This window comes from Blennius ocellaris (genome assembly GCF_963422515.1).
Source record: "Blennius ocellaris genome assembly, chromosome: 19".
Classification (NCBI taxonomy): Eukaryota; Metazoa; Chordata; class Actinopteri; order Blenniiformes; family Blenniidae; genus Blennius; species Blennius ocellaris.
Window position 1 is genome coordinate 19374667 of NC_137668.1, and position 19221 is coordinate 19393887.

Below are 19221 nucleotides of genomic sequence, written 5' to 3' on the forward strand. Positions count from 1 at the left end.
CAAGTATTCCAGCCAATACTTAGCCACAGCTGAAGGTATACAGTACTTGTACCCAATAGTCGTCTCCTCAGAATGGAACCAAATAAGGAGCAGATATTTTTCTCCCCACTGCTCCAATGACCGACAATCTCCCGTGAAGAAGCAGAGGCCAGTGGAAGGGTTTACAAGAAGCCACAATCTAGTCACGAAATAGGGATTTGGCTGCAATTAATTCACATATCGGGGAAAGGGACCGTCTCCTAATGGCTCTCCTGGAGGATTTCATGATAACACAGCACAGGAAATAGCATGTTGATTGCAACACAAGTAAGTGGTAAAAGCCATCACAGTCACACAAATGCACACTTAATAGTAAAAACCTGCACAGATGATTGAAAATTGTACAATTGAGTTCATGGCAAAAGGAAATTTAATTGGTGCATGTTGCATTTTATGAAACGGAACAGATGGTTGGTGCAAAAGACTGAATCCTCGCCCACTTTTTCAGTTAGTATCGCACCTTTGCGACTCACTCTCATTGTGGCAAATACAAATGATCCGAGCCAAAAAAAATCAACCATTCAGAAGCCAAACATTGTCACATTTATATCCAACAGTTTTTTATTTCCAGCAATTTCTGTAGCATATTGGTGAAAGGGAAGATCGAGCAGACAAAGGGAAGAGAAAGAAAATATACTGGGGTTTTCCATGAAATGTTATTCCCATCTCATGTACACATACAACACACTGGTAGTCGTCACTTTTCAAAGTTAACGGGGCGATATGTTTGTAAATACTTCAGGGCATCTATGATAAATACAAAAGTTCAGGGATCGTTTACAGCAAGAAGTAGGTCACAGACTTTCTTCAGACGTTGCATTCGGCACACTACCTACCATTAACGTGTATCAGGACAATGGCAGAAATTATACAGCGGGAAGAAAATTGCTGTGTTGACCTCTAATAACAAAGTCGCTTCAACTGGCACTGAAAGCTGGATGATGTGGTTCAGGTGTGAGATGCACATTTATAAATATCGTTTATACGAGGCCTCCATCGTCGGACCCTTTTAACAAACGTAGTATTTCCTCTTTAATTTAAACCTATCAAGTTAATATTCTGGATTTGATCACACCATGAAATGCAGAATCTCATGTGTTTTTATGTATTCTGTGCCTCTCTGAAAGCCCACCATCTGCCATCAGCTTCCAGGAAAGTCATGAGCAGTTATTCAACCCCAACTGCCGTGTCAGGAAGGACGCAAAAAGCCTCTACCAAATCAAATGTCAATCCCACGATTCTATCTTTCGACCCTGGAAGGCTGCAGCTGAAACAGATGCCAAGAACATAAACAAGAACATCCAAGTTTTTTTTTTATGCTTCATCTTTGAGAAATCTAGAGGTTTTCCATGAACATCTCTTCAGAAATGGCCACACGTTTGGAACTTTTTGTAATCCATCTCAATAAACCTAATTTCAACCCTCAAAATGACTCAAATAAAAAAAGAGACCATGTGTTCTGGTAACTGAAGACAGTTTTCTTTCCCTAAAGATTCAACTTTTTCCAAAGTATAGTCATACGGATGCTTAATTCTGTAGATTTCACCCAAAGCTTGAATGATTGGAGGGCGATTATATTTCATGAACAGACAGCCTCTGTATAATCAGGAAAAAAAAAAAAACATTCTCCCTAAAGTAATAATAGGATCTGCCTGTGTCGAGCAGCGCTTCAATCTGTGGTTCGGCCACATTTACAGACTCAGCACATTCTGCCTCAGTACCTCATTCCAGTGCAATTCCTCTAAAAGAGTGAACTTTAAATGGAAAATAGTCTTTTGCCCACTCATCCTCGAAGCCCCTTCTCATGCAGAATTCTAAACACATTTGTCTTTTGTTACAACCGAGCTGATGCCAAACCCATAGTTGTTCACATATCCTCGCATGATGGAGAGATGTGGAGAAAATTAAAAAAAAGAAGAAAGAATCCTCACACTTTTAATGGAATAATTTAGGATTAGCCACTGGGCTTATGTTTTGAATAAGAGTTTGTTATTAAAACTTAAATTGACTTCCTATAAATACTGTGTATCGTGGGAATCGTCGTGGAGAGTATGTCCAATAAACTTCAAGAGTTAGGCAGGAAGTGCAGCAATCAAACAGGAAGAAGAAGAAAAAATCAGCAAGCTTTTCTCCATTTTGTTGTTTCTAGATCGAGCTAAATAGGCACAAATCCCAAAATGTGACTTTACGAAGTAACTTTACGATTCATATTCCCAAAATGTTGGAACATGATGTTTGATACAAGCTTGAAATCATCCACATTGTTTGTATTTACATGCAACACAACCCTGTGTGTTGGGGTTGCACATAGCAGACAAAAGGCTCAGAAAATATTGACAAAAATGTCAAAAAGTAAACCGGAGAGCTCCTTTGTCCTCGAAGAAAAGCTCAAGAAAAGAGTTAATCATCACAGTGTGTTTTTTTTATTATTATTTTTTTTAAAGGCATTTTAAGTTAGAATAGTTTGCAGCTTTGAACCTGTGCGGTGGACCAACAGCACAGCTGTAATGGCTTCTCTTTATGGCCTTAACCATCACCCATGTACAATTTTACACCCATGCTTAATTATGCAGTTGAGAATCCCTGTTTTCTAATTTGTGGCCCCTCCACTGCCACACCCTGAAGCTGCATGACACAAATATCCCTGGAGTTACTCACAATCACAGCTCAGGCTTGCTGGAACGACAAGAGCTGCTGTGGATTCCAGCATTAGAATAACTTATGGCGACAAGAGAGAAACAGCTTCCAAGTGATATGGTGGCGTAAGTGTGCTTTCTTATCCCGTCTCCTGAAACAAACATAAATTTAACCTCACGACAAGGCCATATGTCTGGGTCGTACTCCCAAAACCCGCTTCTTTACTCTGCTGAAATCGTACGCCAGCCCCCTCGCCTTTCATAAAACGAAACATCACAAGCTCATAAACCAAAAGGAGGAGAAAGGAAAGGAAAACATAAAGATAGACGCATCTGTCGGGGGAACAAAGGACATCTGCGTTGACGAATGCAGGCGTTCCCCTTTGCCTGTGAAAAGCACTGGCAGAGCTTCAGTCAAAAGGAAGTGAGTCTGAGCCATAACTCTGCGCTCGTCCACAAAACCCAGAGAAGAGTAGAGAGGCCGGGGTGACGGTGGGTTAGCAGGCTGCCCGAGTGTCTTTAACAGGGTCGATAATGGACTGTGGTCGTCTTCAATGAGCATCTGTTGGACTCCATGTTTTATGGCTGCATCCTCATTGTGTCTTCAGTGGAGCTTGGAGAGCGGAGCCCCAGCAGAGGCCCGACGAGTCGAAGCACGCCGAGTATCCGCTGACTTTATCCCCTCGTTACGGAGGTCCACGTCACGACAGAGCCATGAATCACTCTGCGGGACTCTGCGCATCACAAATAACTGTGAATAAATCAGTTATGTGCTATATTAACATATTTATGTCCGAGACCGTATATCATTTTTTTTTTTTTTTTTTTTTTTTTTTTTTTTTTTTCTATTTTTTTTTTTTTTTTTTCTTTTTTTTTTTTTTTTTTTTTTTTTTTTTTTCTTTTCTTTCTTTTTCGTCATGACTCCCAGTATATATTCTCACTTGGTCGTTTTCTTTTTTTTTTTTTTTTTTTTTTTTTTTTTTTTTTTTTTTTTTTTTTTTTATTATTTTTAAATACTTTACAGTCATTCCAATTTGCTGTTATAGAGAAAATAGAAAAGCCCAACATATCCACATGAGCAAGCAGGTGTGTTTGCGACTGTGGAAAGGAAAAACTCCCTCAACAAGGAGAAACCTTTGCAGAAACCAGACTCAGAGGTGGCGGCATTCTGCGGACCGGTTGGGGTGAGAGGATAGAGGAGAGGAGAGGAGAGGAGAGGAGAGACAGAGAAAGGCTTGGTGAAACAAAATAAATACAAAAAATACAAAATACAAAATACATACAATACCCTTGTTAGTGCTACATACAATTGTTTTTTTTTTTTTTTTTTGATAATACATTAACCACAGTGATCTAAATATTTTCCAACTGCCATGAGATTAAGACCAGCCTGAGCAACAACAGAGCAAAAGACCTAAATAATGACAACAATTATAACAAAAGCAAAAAGCAAAAGGACATAGAACAAAAATAAATAAATAAATAAATAAAACAAACAAACAAACACAACAACAACAAAAGCAGACAACAACTTGGTTTTGATAGTTAACAGAACAATCTCGTCAATGAGGAGTGGGAGTGTGTGTGTGTGTGTGTGTGTGTGTGTGTGTGTGTGTGTGTGTGTGTGGTTTGTCCTCTGGATGTGAATGAAACTGTTGTGGGGGGGCCGCAGCACCACCCCGGAGCCCAAGGCCACCAGGGCCGGACGCTGCCACTCCGGCACCCAGCGACCCACCGGATCCAGGGAGGCCCCGACAGCCCCCCCCGGAGAGCCACGCCCCAACCCGGAAGGCACCAGACGGAGCGCGGAGAGAGGACCCCCCCCAGGCCAGAGGGGCCCACAGGAGAAGGATAAAGGGCGCAGAGCCCCGGGCCCCGACCGAGCCGCCAAGCCGGGACCGGCCAGCGCAGCGCCCCCAGGCCACGCGGGCAGGGAGCCCCCCCGGCCCCGACAGCGGAGCCCGCCGCACCCCCGGGGGCCATCCCCCCACCACCCCCCCAACCCCCGGCGGGACAGAGAAGGCCCCAGCCGCCGAGCCCCAGACCAGCCCCCCCCCCAGACCAGGAAGAGCGAAGGCCCAGCCAGGCCCGGCCGGAGGATAGCCACCCCCCCCCCCACCCCATCACCTAATCCCAGCCCACCCACACACTCACACCCAAGCATACGCATACACACACACAGACATACATACACACCCACACAGATACACACACCAAGCATACACATACACACACAGACATACATATCTACATATATACAGACATACGTACATACATTTATATGGTTGGGAGGGGGGTGCCCCCCACTCCCCAGGCCGCCAGCCAGGCCCCCACCAGGCCACTACGGGATCTCGTCCTCCACGTCCTCCGAGACCGTATATCAGATGAATGTTGGCCGGTGCAACGCTGCTGAACTGCAGGTTGGACATGATCATTCTTAACCGATTCACAAATATGAGCAAATTTAACTCCTCGTTGTAACAATATGAAATGATGACAAATGCAAACAAACTTGTACTGATGTCTCAAGTCGTGTGGTCAGACAAAGGTATTTTCTTTTTTTTCTGTGGATCTATTTCTGCTGTATGTGTTTTGGATCAGACACACAGTTTGTCAAAACTCTCAATAAGAAGCATTAAAGTTACTTTTTTGAGGAAATGCTGTTGGGTTGAGGAGGAAAAGTAGCAGGTTATTTTTTTTTTGTTTGTTTGTTTGTTTGTTTGTTTATTTGTTTATGTATTTAAGTATTTGATTTATTTTTCCATAAAAGTCGTAGGAGGCATCATCGAATCTGTATGAGAAAATAATAATAAAAATGAAAAAACAACAACAAATGTCAGTCGTTCATAGTAACAAACCAGTAAGTCATGTTGTGAACGTCTAAGGAAAAAGGTTATTTTAGTTTGTTTGTTTTTATTTGTTTGGTAGATTGCTTGCTGGTAGATTGTCTCTCTTTTTTTGTGAGACAGAAAGGAATGTGCTGACCAGAAAAAATATCAGGAAGAGGAGAAATAACAGGAAAAAACAAACAGACAGGGGAGTCACAGGTGTTTGCTGCGTGCTCAAAAAAAATAAAAAAATAACTTCATTTGAGGAGCAAATGCTTCTCTAACATCCTTCTACAGGAAGCTCCTTGACTTTCTGATGTTTAAATCCAATTCTAGTCTGCAATCAAATGAGTGTTTGGTCTATAATTCATTCTGGATCAAAACATTTGATTTATTATCCAATAATTGCTTGCTTTAAGTACAGTAAATAAAAATTTTTTAAATAGTGGATTTTATAGTAATGGAAGGATTTTTCTCTCTTTATTCTTAAGGTTTTCAGCCTTGTGAACTCAAGATCTCAAGAACTGAAGATAGGCATCATTACAAACAACATGGAAAACATCAACAATCTGCCACAATAGTGAAATGTTATGTCTTTACATGTGAATATTTAGAGATTAATTTTGTTACTTGCATGTATGCATTAAGTAGCCTTTCTATGAACACTACATGTGGTGTGAGTTTGCATGTTAGTTTATTTGAAATCAACTATTCTAATGCACGTTCAATATATTAAGCCTGTAACAGTGCAATAAAAACAGTTCTTACTTGCATGTGAACTGCATAATAATATGAAGTTTACTTTTTAGATTCAAACAATCACACTTGGAAGGCGAAAAAAAACCCAAAATGGAATTGCAAAGCAAGTGTTGTACTAAACTTTATCTCAAAGGGCAAGAAGACTCCCATTTGACAATAAAAAAAAAAGTGCACAGTCACTTGATGAATCATGAACTGCATGCGGGACTGCAGATTGCACAGCATTCGCCGCATATGGTGCTCGGCCATGATTTACCGGCCGCGCCGGGAGAGAAGGTCTCAACTAATGGAATATGTAATGTCTCTGTGACTGAGACTTTAATCTGTGGCGAGACCTGCGGCTCGCAACCCCAACGTATAAATCTGAGACACACTGTACAGGAGGCCGTGAGTTACAGCTCTGTGTGTACTCTAACACTGTCAATACACGCTTACATCAGTGGAGCTCCATTAGAGAAATGATATTTGGTGTTTAATTCCCCATACGATCTGAAACCTGTTGTGATTCTATCGTAACACCTGCAGGACCGTCGCGTCGTCCCATCTGCCAGCATGTCAGCATTAACGCTGCTCCATCTCCACGCCTCCATTACTTCCCCGCCACGCTGAAAGCGCGACCACAGGTGTCTCACAATGACAGAATTTACTGCTTCAAATAAAACTGTCAGCAGTGGATAATAACCACTCCTCCTTTGCATCCTCGGGAGTCGTGTGACTGCGCAGTGTCGTAAACCACTGCGTACTTTTTTGCATCTCTGCAACAAATGATGCCAAATCAAGCTTATTTACCATTCAGAATAGAATTTAAAGATATTAGTAGAAGTTGGATGACATCCCAACATAGTTACGAATCAGTGTATTAAAAATGTGAGCTCTCTTTATTTTGGGTTTGTCAAAAACAGAGCATCATGAATATACTTTTTTTTAAATCCACATTGGCAGACGTAGAAAACAGATGAGAAAGTGGTTTCCATCGTGACACTGCTCTCTTTATCAGTTTTAAATGGATTAATCAGATGTTTAAATAGATACGTGCCAGGATTATTATTCACAGGGAATAAATGTAAATGTCGTGCAAATAAAATTCTGATAAGTTGTTGTTTTTTTCACACTCAGTTTGGTAACTCAAAATTCAATTATCCAGCAATAAATCTAGAAATTCAATAGAGAGAGGTCTGTAATTTACTAATTTCCTCAATTTTTTTGATGAGAGTCGCAGAAAACACGGGGAAATAATTCTGCAAAAATGTTGAAAACTGTGCTACTTCTCCTGAGAAATTCTTATCAAATGGACATAACCGCTCATCTTTTTTGTTCCTTCGCATCAGAAAAGGGCTTTTTACTCCCAGTTAGGGCACAATGTCACCTGAATGACTGAGTTTGATCTTTAGAATATAACCAATTGTGACACCATATTTAATTACAGTACTCAAATGACAAATGAGACATTGTGGAAATATGAATATCGATCATAAACGACATCTCCTTTTGGTCAGTTTTACAATATTAAATTTGACTAGATAGCATATCATCCTATTGACCTTTGAAATACTCAAACAGCTCATTTTTAGATCAATTAAAATATCTCTGCCATGTTAAACATGTCATTTCCTTATTGGACTGACCAGAGACTAAATGCTGGATATTTGCTGGACAGGCTGACTTCAGTGCCACAGACCTGCAGCATACAGTTACAAATCCTGACACCGATCGTGGTGTTTTCTTTGATTAGCTTTTAAGTTTTAGATGAGAAATATTCTGTACAGCAACTTCAAAGCGAAAGAAGAGTCTGAGGTCAGAAGCCATGCTTGGAAAAACTGCAGGATATTAAAATTACTGAAACATGTAGTCTGTGTGAAGATGAGTATCATAAGGGGAGCTTCAGAACAGCTGTAATTCCTGCTACAGATCTCTTCAGTCCCCGTCTAACACTGTTTTTGTTGAGCATACCGAGGAGCACAGCCGTGAGGAACACGCAGGGCCTTCAGCAGCCATGTGACTCAGTAATTGGCCTCCGGGGTCGTCCCAGGGTGCAAGCAGACTGAACAACCCTCCGACAAGCAGACTTTTGCCCCCTTTTTCCCTTCTTGTTACATTGTTTTGTACACACTCAAAGGCTGCACCGCTGTTCACATTCTTCACATGCAAGAATGAAAGACAAGTATGACACAAGTGAAATATCTCACAGCAGATGCATGTTCTCCTTGTGCACACATGCGTGTTCTCCAGATATTCCTGATTCCTTCCACAGTCTGAAAATGTGTGTTTGAGGCTAAATGGTGTCTGGGATCACAAGATATGATGATACGTGATGAAGTTTCTTGTCATTGAGGAACCTTTATGACATTGGAAAAATGTCACACACAAGGATTTACTTGGTTTCTCTAGATAAAGTATCCAACTTTCCACCAAATAGATTTGCCTGGAACATTTTTAACTTCCAAAATAAAGATATTACAGCTTATAAACCTAAATAGTATAAATCTTTGCTGCGGTGACATTCAGCTGTTTTAATAATTCTCGCTGTTTGGCACTTTTATCATTGCATTTTTGTGTTTGGTGACATGTCACAATGTCATGCATCATTTGGTTGACAAACTTTTGTTTAAGAGTCACTTTTTCACCAGATAAGAGATGAGAAAAACATTAAGATTAAAACATTTATTTACAAAAGACGTGTATGGCTTCAGGGACATGTGGCTCCAAACCTGTGGGTTGCAAACTTGAACTAGACCAATGGGGAATAATATTGTCAAAAGCCAAAAACTAAGGGATTGTGTTTTCAAGCTTGATGTGGGAGGAGGAGATCATCTGCTGTGATATTAGTACTCCCAAAGCCTTGACATACAGCTTAGTCAGGACTGATAACAAGCAGATGTATGGCGAATTGTATAAATTAGGAAACTTATAACTTTGTTGCTCACAAAGATCTTCTTTATGCATGTTCTAACACCTAACTCAAGCAACATTTAATAAATTGGCAGCACATCAAAGGCATGTATTCGTTTGTGTTTTGCTGGTGTTGTTAACATAACTATGCATAAACGGAGCATCTACATTATGCGGCCTGCAGATCGAGTGAGATATGGCTCAATAGGTTTATGCAAATCCATTTTTTTGCTTTTAAGTTTCCACAATATGACAACAGGAAGTGTGCCTGTGTGTATATTTTGTGCTGGTATGGTATGGTCGTCATGAAGTCAGTAGCACAAATCTGCTCTCTGGTGGGAAAAAAAACAAACTGCAGCACAGTACACTTCGGTTGCAATACGCCGTCTGTCCATTAGGGGGAAGAGTCAGTGTTTTAATGCGCTCGCGCTGCCGTTGTCATGAAAACAGAAGAAGAGCTTGTCCCTCAGTCTAGGAAAATGGCGGACGTTGAGATGGACATCACGTCCAGGAGAATGAATAATGGCAACGAACACGTGTAAGTTACATTATCAAAGCGGGAGGGTCAGTCTCGGTGAGCTGCGAGTCCTCGCACGGTCCGGATTAAAGAAGGGAGCACGCTTACGAGGGAGAGGATTACACAGCGAAGGTCTTACGTTGTAGCTAAAATGCATGCCAGCGGCTTGCTAACAGGCTAAGCTGCTCTAGCTAAGCTAAACTTTTACCAAAGACAGATCCGTATATACTGTTGTATTTCCTCTAGCAGAGGTCACACGCTGCACCGCGGGGATATGGACTCTATGTCTGGCTGCTTGTAGTGGCTCAGTGAGGAAAGTTGGCACACTCAGAAGCTACCTGATCCTGCTAGCTGGAAGTTTGCTAAAGACGGTTAGCATAACGAGCTAATGTGCGAAAGCTCATATTGGCGGCGAGAGACGACAAGTTCACACCAGGACGAAGAGAGTCTTCTCGTTCCTCAACTCACCGTCCCTCTATATTCTTACTCTTCTGTGTGTAGTTGGTTGCTGGTTAAATCGAGCACATTACGTAACAATGAGCAGCCTAATGCGATTTGACGTGCTGTCTTTCTCATTATGTTCACTTTAAGCTTCAATTAAAGTGTGCAGTGATAACAACTGCTTAACTCTGTACAGTATTCTGGAATTAACTATTCTTTAAACTGTTCCCTTTGGAGTGATGTTATCTTAAAAGCTACCATAAGTTACAGAGTAACTGTGAGAAGACACTTGAAAGTTAATTGAATTCATATCAGAATTATTGTATGTTTTGGAAGATTGTTTCTGTCCTCCAACTAAATTACATGAAGCAACCTGTGGGAGAGCTCATGTACAAAGTTGTTGATGCAACTCTCAATGTTCTCTATTGAACAGGAAGGAAGATCTGGAAAGCCATGAAAGAAGTGGGAACGAGGACAGTGGAGACGTGTCTGAGGAAGAAGAGGAGGAAGAGGTGAGTGTTCCGATGCTGGACGTTGAATCAAATGATGCTTTGTGTTGTTGGTCTCGTATGATACTGACAATAATGTTTAGTCTTTGCAAAGTGATACTATTGCTTCCATTAGCAAAAATAGGAATGAGAGATGCCACTTTTGATATTCTGGCCATTTATAACACCTGGGAAAGACCTGTACAGATTGTGTGGATTTTGGCAGTCTTATAAGTTTATTAGCTGCTCCATACAATACTGAAATTTTCTCGATCCTTTTTGTAATTAATGTACGTCACTGTTGATTCAGGAAATTAATTAATTAATTAAGCTCATCGTGAGGACAGTTGTACTTGTAGCATTTTTATGCGAAAGAAATGTACCACATAGTTTGTTGCCGTGTTCTAACATTTGAACTCATTAGAAATTATTCTGGTGCAGGAGTTGTTTTGATCTTCACATCTTTTTTGGCTGCTATTCTATTGGTTATTACCTGCTGTGGATTGTAGCACAGTCACACTGTGTGGAATAGTGAGACGAGGTTGTGCATTTTTGACAGTCTCAAATTTGTCTCAGGTTTGTGTGGTCGCATGTTTGTCCAACCCCCTCATTGTTCAATAACCGTTAAGACACTTATACAAAAGACGATATCTCTGTAGTTGCATGCATTGACTTGTATTAGTCTATGAAGACAGAGTTCACGCAGTTCAAATTCATTGTTGCTCAGCCCCAATTGACATAGAGATTTGAACACTTTTATTCAAAGCATGTATTATAGTGCGACATCTGTAAACTAAAATATTGTTTTTGTTTGCATTCAAGGAGGAGGCTGAAACTAACGGTGAGAAGGTCGAAGAGGGGCCCAAGCATCACGGCAGCAGCGGGAAACACAAGAGGAAAAAACACAAACACCGCAGTAAGCATAAAAAGCACAAACATGCCTCCGACGAGGACAAGGACCGCAAACGCAAGCATCGTCACAAACATAGGAAACACAAACGCAAAGAGGCCTCCTCCCCCTCCGGTGCTGCCCTCTTGGGCTCCTCCACCCACAGAAAGGTGGAGTCCTCTCCCTCCTCTGGAAATCCCAGCCTGGACGACCGAGCCTTGCTGGAGGATTTGGAGAAGCAGAGAGCCATGATCAAAGCTGAGCTGGACAGCCAGTTGATGGAGGGCAAGGTTCAGTCCGGCATGGGTTTGATCCTGCAGGGGTATAACTCCGGGTCTGAAGAGGACGCAGAGGCAAGGTTCAGAAATGGAGAGCAGCGTCAAAGGGGCAGCTCAGGTAAACCCATTTCCCCCAGAGGGGGCAAAAGTGGGAAATCTAGACGGGACTCAACAGAAGGCAGTAAATCCAGCTCCAAACGTCGTAGTAGGAGTAAGTCTCCAGAAAAGCCTGCTAAGGAGTCCAAACAGGACAAGGTGACCAAAAGCACCAAGGACTCAAGTGTTAAGGATAAGGACAAAGGCCGCGGCAGGAGCAGGTCGAAGGACAGAAAGCGTTCAGACAGCACTGAAAAGGCGAAGGAGAGGAAGAAGTCCAACTCTCCGCCCAGAGCCGAGCAGAGAGGCAGCCGCCCGGATAAACGTTCCTCTCCGCAACGAGACGACAGACCAAACCAGGAGCGGGCAAGCAGACGGTCCAGGTCACCGGGACGAGAGCGGCCCAGCCGCTCAGAAGCTGACCGCGATAAGCGGCCGACCAAGTCCCCTTCGAAAGACGCCTCTTCAGGAAAAGAGAACCGCTCCCCACACAGGAGAGTGGCTCATAGCCCCCCGAGGAGACGGAGTGCTTCACCTCGACACAGAGATACCCGCCACCCGTCGGCCAGCGCCCCGGACAGGATCGCCAAGCAGAGCCACTCTCCTTCCAGAGCCAGGCCCTCCCCCAGGAGAATCCGCAGCCGCTCACCCGACCCCAGGAGGAGGGAACTCGACAGGCAGGACTCACCGCTGAGGTACCGTCACTCTGACAACGATCAAAGATAGAACTACTGCTGTGAAATAAGCCGTGATAATATAATTCTTTATTGATACAAATTGATCAAGTTGATGAGAATAATTGCCAACTTCACTCATGTTTGACTAATTTGTTTGAACATTTACTTAGATTTTTTTGGAGTGTTTAATCTGTAGAAGAGTTCATTGTCTATATCTTCATTACTACCCTGAATTATTTTTGGATGTGCTACACCAAAGAGACAAAAAAAAGCTTGTAATAATACATAATGAAACCATTGAAGAGAAACATCGATCAGAATGATAAAATGCCTCTTGTGGTGTTTCAACAGAAAACGTCCTCGGGTCGATCTCGGACTAGGCAGATCACGAGACACCAGCCCCCGGCCTGCTTCTCGCCGCAGGATGAGTCGGTCTCCTCTAAGACGGAGGTCCCTGTCACCACGGCGACGGTCCCGCTCTTCTCCCCGTAGACGGAGCAGGTCTCCTCTGAGACGCAGGTGAAGGCAGCTCACTTTTTCATCACTCCAGACACGATTTGTCTCTGTGGCACCAAAACCTTTAAATCAAAGAAGTTATGATCCACATTCTGTCTCTCTCTGGAACTTTTAGTATCATTTAGTTTATTTGACTTTATGGATTCTTAATATCGTGTTTGGTTTCTCTCCGGTGTTTGTATTGCAGGTCTCCGGAAAGAGACCGCTACGGCCGACTGCGACAGTACCGCCGCTCGATGTCCCGCGACCGGGGGAGAAGGAGGCGGCGCAGCAGAGATGAGGATAAGTTCAAGGGCAGCCTCTCCGAGGGCATGAAAGCTGACCAGGAATCTTCAGGGGATGACGTGTAAGTCAAAGAAGAGATTTGATCTCCTGCATTTACACACAATGGCCCTTTTGACAATGTCTTGTTCATAACCACTGCGTTTCACGTGCTAGAATTCATCATTTAAATTGAAATGCATATAAATAGCTCTCGTACATGTAATGTCTCATTTTCAGTTTTATTGTTTGTGTTCAGAATATCTTTGAATATCTCAGAATCTAATTTCACATGAGTTATTGCTTATCTGTTCAGTGCTGATTGGTGTCGCTTGCTACTTGAAACCTCTGCAGGTTGGATGACTTTGAGGGAGAGGAGATTGATGAAGAAGCAGTCATTGAGCAGCGCCGCCAGCAGCGGAAGGCCATTGTCCAGGTCTGCTCACATTCCCAGCGATTCCAGCCTGCGTGATGACTGACACTGCAGTCTGACTTTGTTTATTGTCCCCCCCCCCCCCCCCCTCACAAACATTGTCCGTCTCCGCCACGCAGAAATACGTGAACGACGACACCAACATGATGTCCGAGCCCAACAGCCCCCAGAGCAGCACGCGAAGCCGTTCGCCCTCGCCCGACGACATCCTGGAGCGAGTAGCCGCAGACGTGAAGGAGTACGAACGCGAGAACCTCAACACCTTCGAGGCCAACATCAAAGCCAAGCACAACCTCATCGCACAGGAGAAAGACGGTAATGTCCTGCTCAGTGCTGCCCCCAGTGTTGGTGTACAAGGACAACTGAATGAACGACACCGCCGTGTGTACTCAATTTGAAAGCGCAGTTGCTGCAGCCTATTGAATAATATTTTCATCAGTCACAAAGCTGTTTTGTTGTTCTTGGTCAGTGAACCCGATTCAGCATCTTCACACCACCGCCAAAAAAAAGTTTGTAGTTTCTGTAAAATTCGGTTTTTATTTAGTATGTTGTATTCATGAGTGTAGTCACTCAATGAACAAAAGAACACGATGTACATTTGCTTGATCCGTTAAATTAAATGGTCAGTTGTTACACCAAGCAGTTTCTTTACTGTAGCATCATGTTGGGTATTTGTAACAGACTGAGGCTAAGTAACCACAGTGTGTTCAGCTTTATTCCCCTGCGAATTTCACCATCACTTAAGCTTTTGAAATCTTTGTAAACGATACTTCTGCTAAGTGACGACTGAAGGAGAGCAGAAAGTGAAGTTTGAAGCTTTCTCGGGAACAGCAATAATCAGTAGCGGAACATAATTTATCTGGTTTGATTCTGTTTGGTTCCATTTATCCACTCTAAATTCAAACTTTAAAGTTACCTGCAATTTACATTGACAATTTCCCCGTGAACACAAACCGAAGCCCACAAATTAATAAAAGACCAAACCAATACTCAGCGGCTTGACCTGTGTGATAAATGCAGAGTTTTGTCATGCAGAGGCTTTAATTTTCTTTCTTTCTGTCATGTGTTCATTCAGTTGCTGGCTTGTTATCCAAAGCCTGAGTGTCTCTGCCACCTGCAGCATGTTTTGATCTCTGCAGAGTATGTGAATCAAACACATGTTCCAGATATAATGTTTTGCAACATCCTGCCCAAGCAGAAACTCATTTCACTCATCTAATATGTATCTTTTATTTTTCCTTCCTCTTGGCATTATTGTTCTTTGTTTCAGGAGCCAATCCAAAGAAGCCTTCAGCTCCCGACATGTTTATAGAGTCAGATGACATGTTTGCTGCGGACTTTGATGTAAGTATTGGAAATCGGCTCTCGGCAGCTTTTCTCTGCATTTTATCACTAAATCTACAGACTTCTGTGGAGTGTGATACGTTGCTCAACGTGACCTGCTGCTGTGCATTTCTGCAGAATGCCAGGATGAGAGCAGCAGGTGTAGGAAAGGACTTCAAGGAGAATCCCAACCTCAGGGACAACTGGACTGATGCTGAGGGTTACTACAGTGAGTAAACCAACAGGAAAGATGGGTCAAAATGATAGTGTTTGAAATGATAGTTTGTTTTGAGAATACATCATAGGATCGTTCCCTTCATTAAATGGTTGACGACGAATCTGACGAATCTGATTTTAACCCAAGGAGAGTAGAATTGACTGTTTATCAACTTCTTCCCCCTCATTTTCTAATCTGTATTTATGTGTATTTTAAATGACATTAACCAACAACAAAAAACCCTGAAAAATATTTACTCCTTTTTTTTCCTATATTGCAATATGGAGAGCTGTGTGTGAGTCTACATGAGAAGTATTCTGAGTTTTATGTCTCATGTATAAAAGCCCCGAGTTAAGTACATAGAGAACCTGAAATATATTATTTATGCGTAAAATGTGCTTTTTGGTTTTGTCCTGTGTCGCTAAAATCAAGCAGAAAAAGAACTGTGGCGAGGTGGCTCACTGCAGATTGAATTGGGGGAGGTGCACTTGGATCACGTCGACATCTTGACTTCATCCAAGTAGCTTCATCAGTTCTCGCTGTTCACTAAACATGGCTGGTTAGTCCAGTTGATCTGGTTCAGTTTGCAGTGATTTCACTGAGTTAGGTCGACATCCCTCGTGCAGGTTTTGAACTGTTAATACCTTTTTTATACTGAAGGATTCATATGCTGAATTCTTACACAATTCCAAATAAAAGTATATGGCACAGGACATGAGACATGAAAATAGACAGAACTGCAAAGAATATTACTATCTCCAAGATCTTAGAAATCCCTCAAAATAATTAGATTAGAGCAGGTTCGTTCTCTGTCAGATACAAGCGACGACTCCACCACTGCTTGACTGTCACACTAATCTTAAATAAATCTCCTGCATGTGTCAATGATACAATTGGAGAAACGCCAATCTCCAAGTCTGATTTGTGTTATTCAGGGGTGAACATCGGGGAGACGCTGGACAAGCGCTACGATGTGTACGGTTACACGGGCCAGGGCGTCTTCAGCAACGTGATCAGAGCCAGAGACACTGCCCGGGCCGGCCAGGAGGTGGCAGTCAAGATCATCCGAAACAACGAGCTCATGTGAGTCTCTCCATTTCACAGTCACTGCAGCCGCCTGAACGCCAACTTCTAACACCCAGGCAATGACGAGCGGCATGTGTGCTGGCTGTTTCTCGTGAACAGGCAGAAGACGGGACTGAAGGAGTTGGAATTCCTCAAGAAGCTGAATGACGCCGATCCCGACGACAAGTTCCACTGCCTTCGACTCTTCAGACACTTCTACCACAAGCAGCATCTGTGTCTGGTGTTTGAGCCTCTCAGGTATTGACAGAAGGCGCCGCATCTGTTTCACCATCTATTTTTCCTGCTGGAAACACTTACTCATTTAAAAAAAATAAATAAAAATCTCCATAGTATGAATCTGCGAGAGGTGCTGAAGAAATACGGTAAAGACGTTGGGCTCCATATCAAAGCCGTGCGCTCCTACAGCCAGCAGCTCTTCTTGGCCCTCAAGCTGCTCAAACGGTGCAACATCCTCCACGCTGACATCAAGCCGGACAACATCCTGGTAGGAACAAAACGCAGCACTTAAATCCAGGTGACGAGAGAGTGGCGGACCCTTTGTGTGACGTCTTCCCTTCCGCGTCATCAGGTGAACGAGTCGAAAACTATCCTGAAGCTGTGCGACTTTGGTTCTGCGTCGCACGTCGCCGACAACGACATCACGCCGTACCTGGTCAGCAGGTTTTACAGGGCTCCAGAAATCAGTAAGGCGTGCTACTTTAATACGAGCTTTCACCTTTTTGAATCGGTTTTTGTTTTTGACAGTGGACTCACAATCCGTTCTTCAGTCATAGGGAAGCCATATGACTACGGCATCGACATGTGGTCGGTGGGCTGCACTCTGCACGAGCTTTACACCGGCAAAATCCTCTTTCCCGGATCTTCCAACAATCACATGATCAAGCTCGCTATGGACCTCAAGGGCAAGATGCCCAACAAGGTAACATTGCATCATGCAGCTTCAGCTCCTTGAGTGATTGTTTCCTTCTCCGAGTTGCAGTGAGACGTGTTGCCGCGCTAAAGAAGCAACGACTGATGCAATGTTGTGCACTCTTCCTCTCAGATGATCCGCAAAGGCTTGTTCAAAGACCAGCACTTCGATCAGAACCTCAACTTCCTGTACATTGAAGTCGACAAAGTGACGGAAAGGGTAAGGTCTCCGTTTCTTATTTGCATATAAGTATAAGACCAGAGGGAAGCTGCTGACGTGTCGGGCATGTTTACATTATATTCAAATGTTTATCGTTTCTCAGTTCTCTGGACAACGATAAGTGCAGTGATACTGATGTACTTCCTCATGCGTCATGGTGACGGCGACTTTGTTGGCTTCGGTTTGCATCGTTTCTTCACTTCTCTGCCCCATCAGGAGAAGGTGACGGTGATGAGCACCATCAACCCCACCAAAGACCTGCTGACGGACATGATCGGATGCCAGCGCCTGCCCGAGGACCAGAGGAAGAAGGTGATGCAGCTGAAGGACCTGCTGGACAGCACATTGATGCTGGACCCGGCCAAACGCATCAGCATCAACCAGGCTCTGCAGCACCCATTCATCCAGGAGAAGATCTGACCCACACACACACACAACTAGAGCCGGACAGACGAACCAACCACTGACCCAGCTCTGACAGGAACTCTGCAGCGAGGCCGCCCGCCTACAGACTTCTGATCAGAATGTCACCTAAGTTTTGTTCTTCCTCGACATGAGTTTGTTTTTTGGATACACATTTGTGTTTTATTGTAAATAGATCATCAAAATGGTAGCCATTCTTAAAGAAGTTAACTTTTGCAATTATCATTGTAAACTTGCACCCCCGTCCCCATCCGAGTCCCCGTCCCTCCCCCACAATGCAGATAAAGACATTCAATTGTTTTATTTTAATTTAACTGGCATTGGGCGACATGTTTAAAAAGAAAAATATAATTCCTGTAAATACTGTATGTCTCTCGCATTAATGATCTTATGCAGCAGACGGTTGAATTAGGTTGTAGATGCAGATGTGTAATTACATCCTCCCTCTTTTTGTTTTTGCTTTTATTTTTTGTTTGTTTTTTTAAAATTCACATTGCTCATTGTGGGGCGATGCATGCTTTTGATTGTGCACCCTTTGTGCTCTAGATTCCTGTGGTGCAGCCCTGTGTAAGCGCTCTGTTTGTGCATCAGTGTCCCACACGTGACGGCAACCCACCCACCCACCCACCCCTTCCCTCCCCCTCCCTCCCCCCACTAAAAGACATCCTCAGGCTCCTCTGGTCTGAGCCAAAGGAATAGATGCATCATATGTACTCCTTTGTACTCCTTTTTTCACAACAGGTAGCCACTGTTTTCCGTCGCAGGTCCCCCCCCCCAACCACACACACACACACACACATACACACACACACACACTCCAGCTCAGTCCTGGCTCTGAAGGCTCTAACATTTAAGTGCCTCCTGTAGGAGCCTCCTGTGTTCAACCCCTAAACAATGCTGTCCTCTCAAATTCCCCACCTGTGACCCCCCCCTCTCCCTCCTTCCTCCTCATTGTTGTATATAGACCATAGTTACTGTCATTTCATGTATGATTTGATTCTTTCTTTCCATTAAGTGGTTAAAAAAAATAATCTTGTGATTTCAATAAAGAATAGTTGTGGAAACGTCGCTGAAAGAGCACCTTCAGTATAAGATTACTTTTTTAGTAATAAAATGTTTCCTAATATATACCAAACACCCTTTCTTCATTTGGATGTGATGATGCAACTGTACATCTTAATATCTATCAGCTTTCAGCACAGGGACCCTTGATAATAATCTCAATATTGGATTAAGCAATGTAATATATGACTGACTACGAAGTAAACTGTTAATGCATTTCTCTCTCTCTGTATA

The 19221-nt window shown here is 43.1% G+C and overlaps 1 protein-coding gene across 2 annotated transcripts; it reads left to right on the plus strand.

The window, feature by feature from the left end:
• Positions 1-9613: 9613 nt before the first annotated feature.
• On the plus strand, positions 9614-19001 carry prpf4bb (pre-mRNA processing factor 4Bb). Of its 2 annotated transcripts, none has more exons than XM_080514910.1 (16): positions 9614-9689; positions 10543-10621; positions 11420-12555; positions 12889-13056; positions 13241-13399; positions 13669-13750; positions 13867-14062; positions 15018-15091; positions 15209-15299; positions 16223-16370; positions 16473-16610; positions 16704-16857; positions 16942-17056; positions 17141-17292; positions 17416-17502; positions 17719-19001. In XM_080514910.1, exons 1-16 carry the CDS (start codon positions 9631-9633, stop codon positions 17920-17922), a joined length of 3042 nt encoding a protein of 1013 aa, XP_080371036.1. In that variant the 5' UTR covers positions 9614-9630; the 3' UTR covers positions 17923-19001. The 2 variants fall into 2 exon arrangements, with proteins under 2 accessions (XP_080371036.1, XP_080371037.1); XM_080514911.1 differs by having other exon boundaries at positions 11423-12555.
• Positions 19002-19221: the final 220 nt, after the last annotated feature.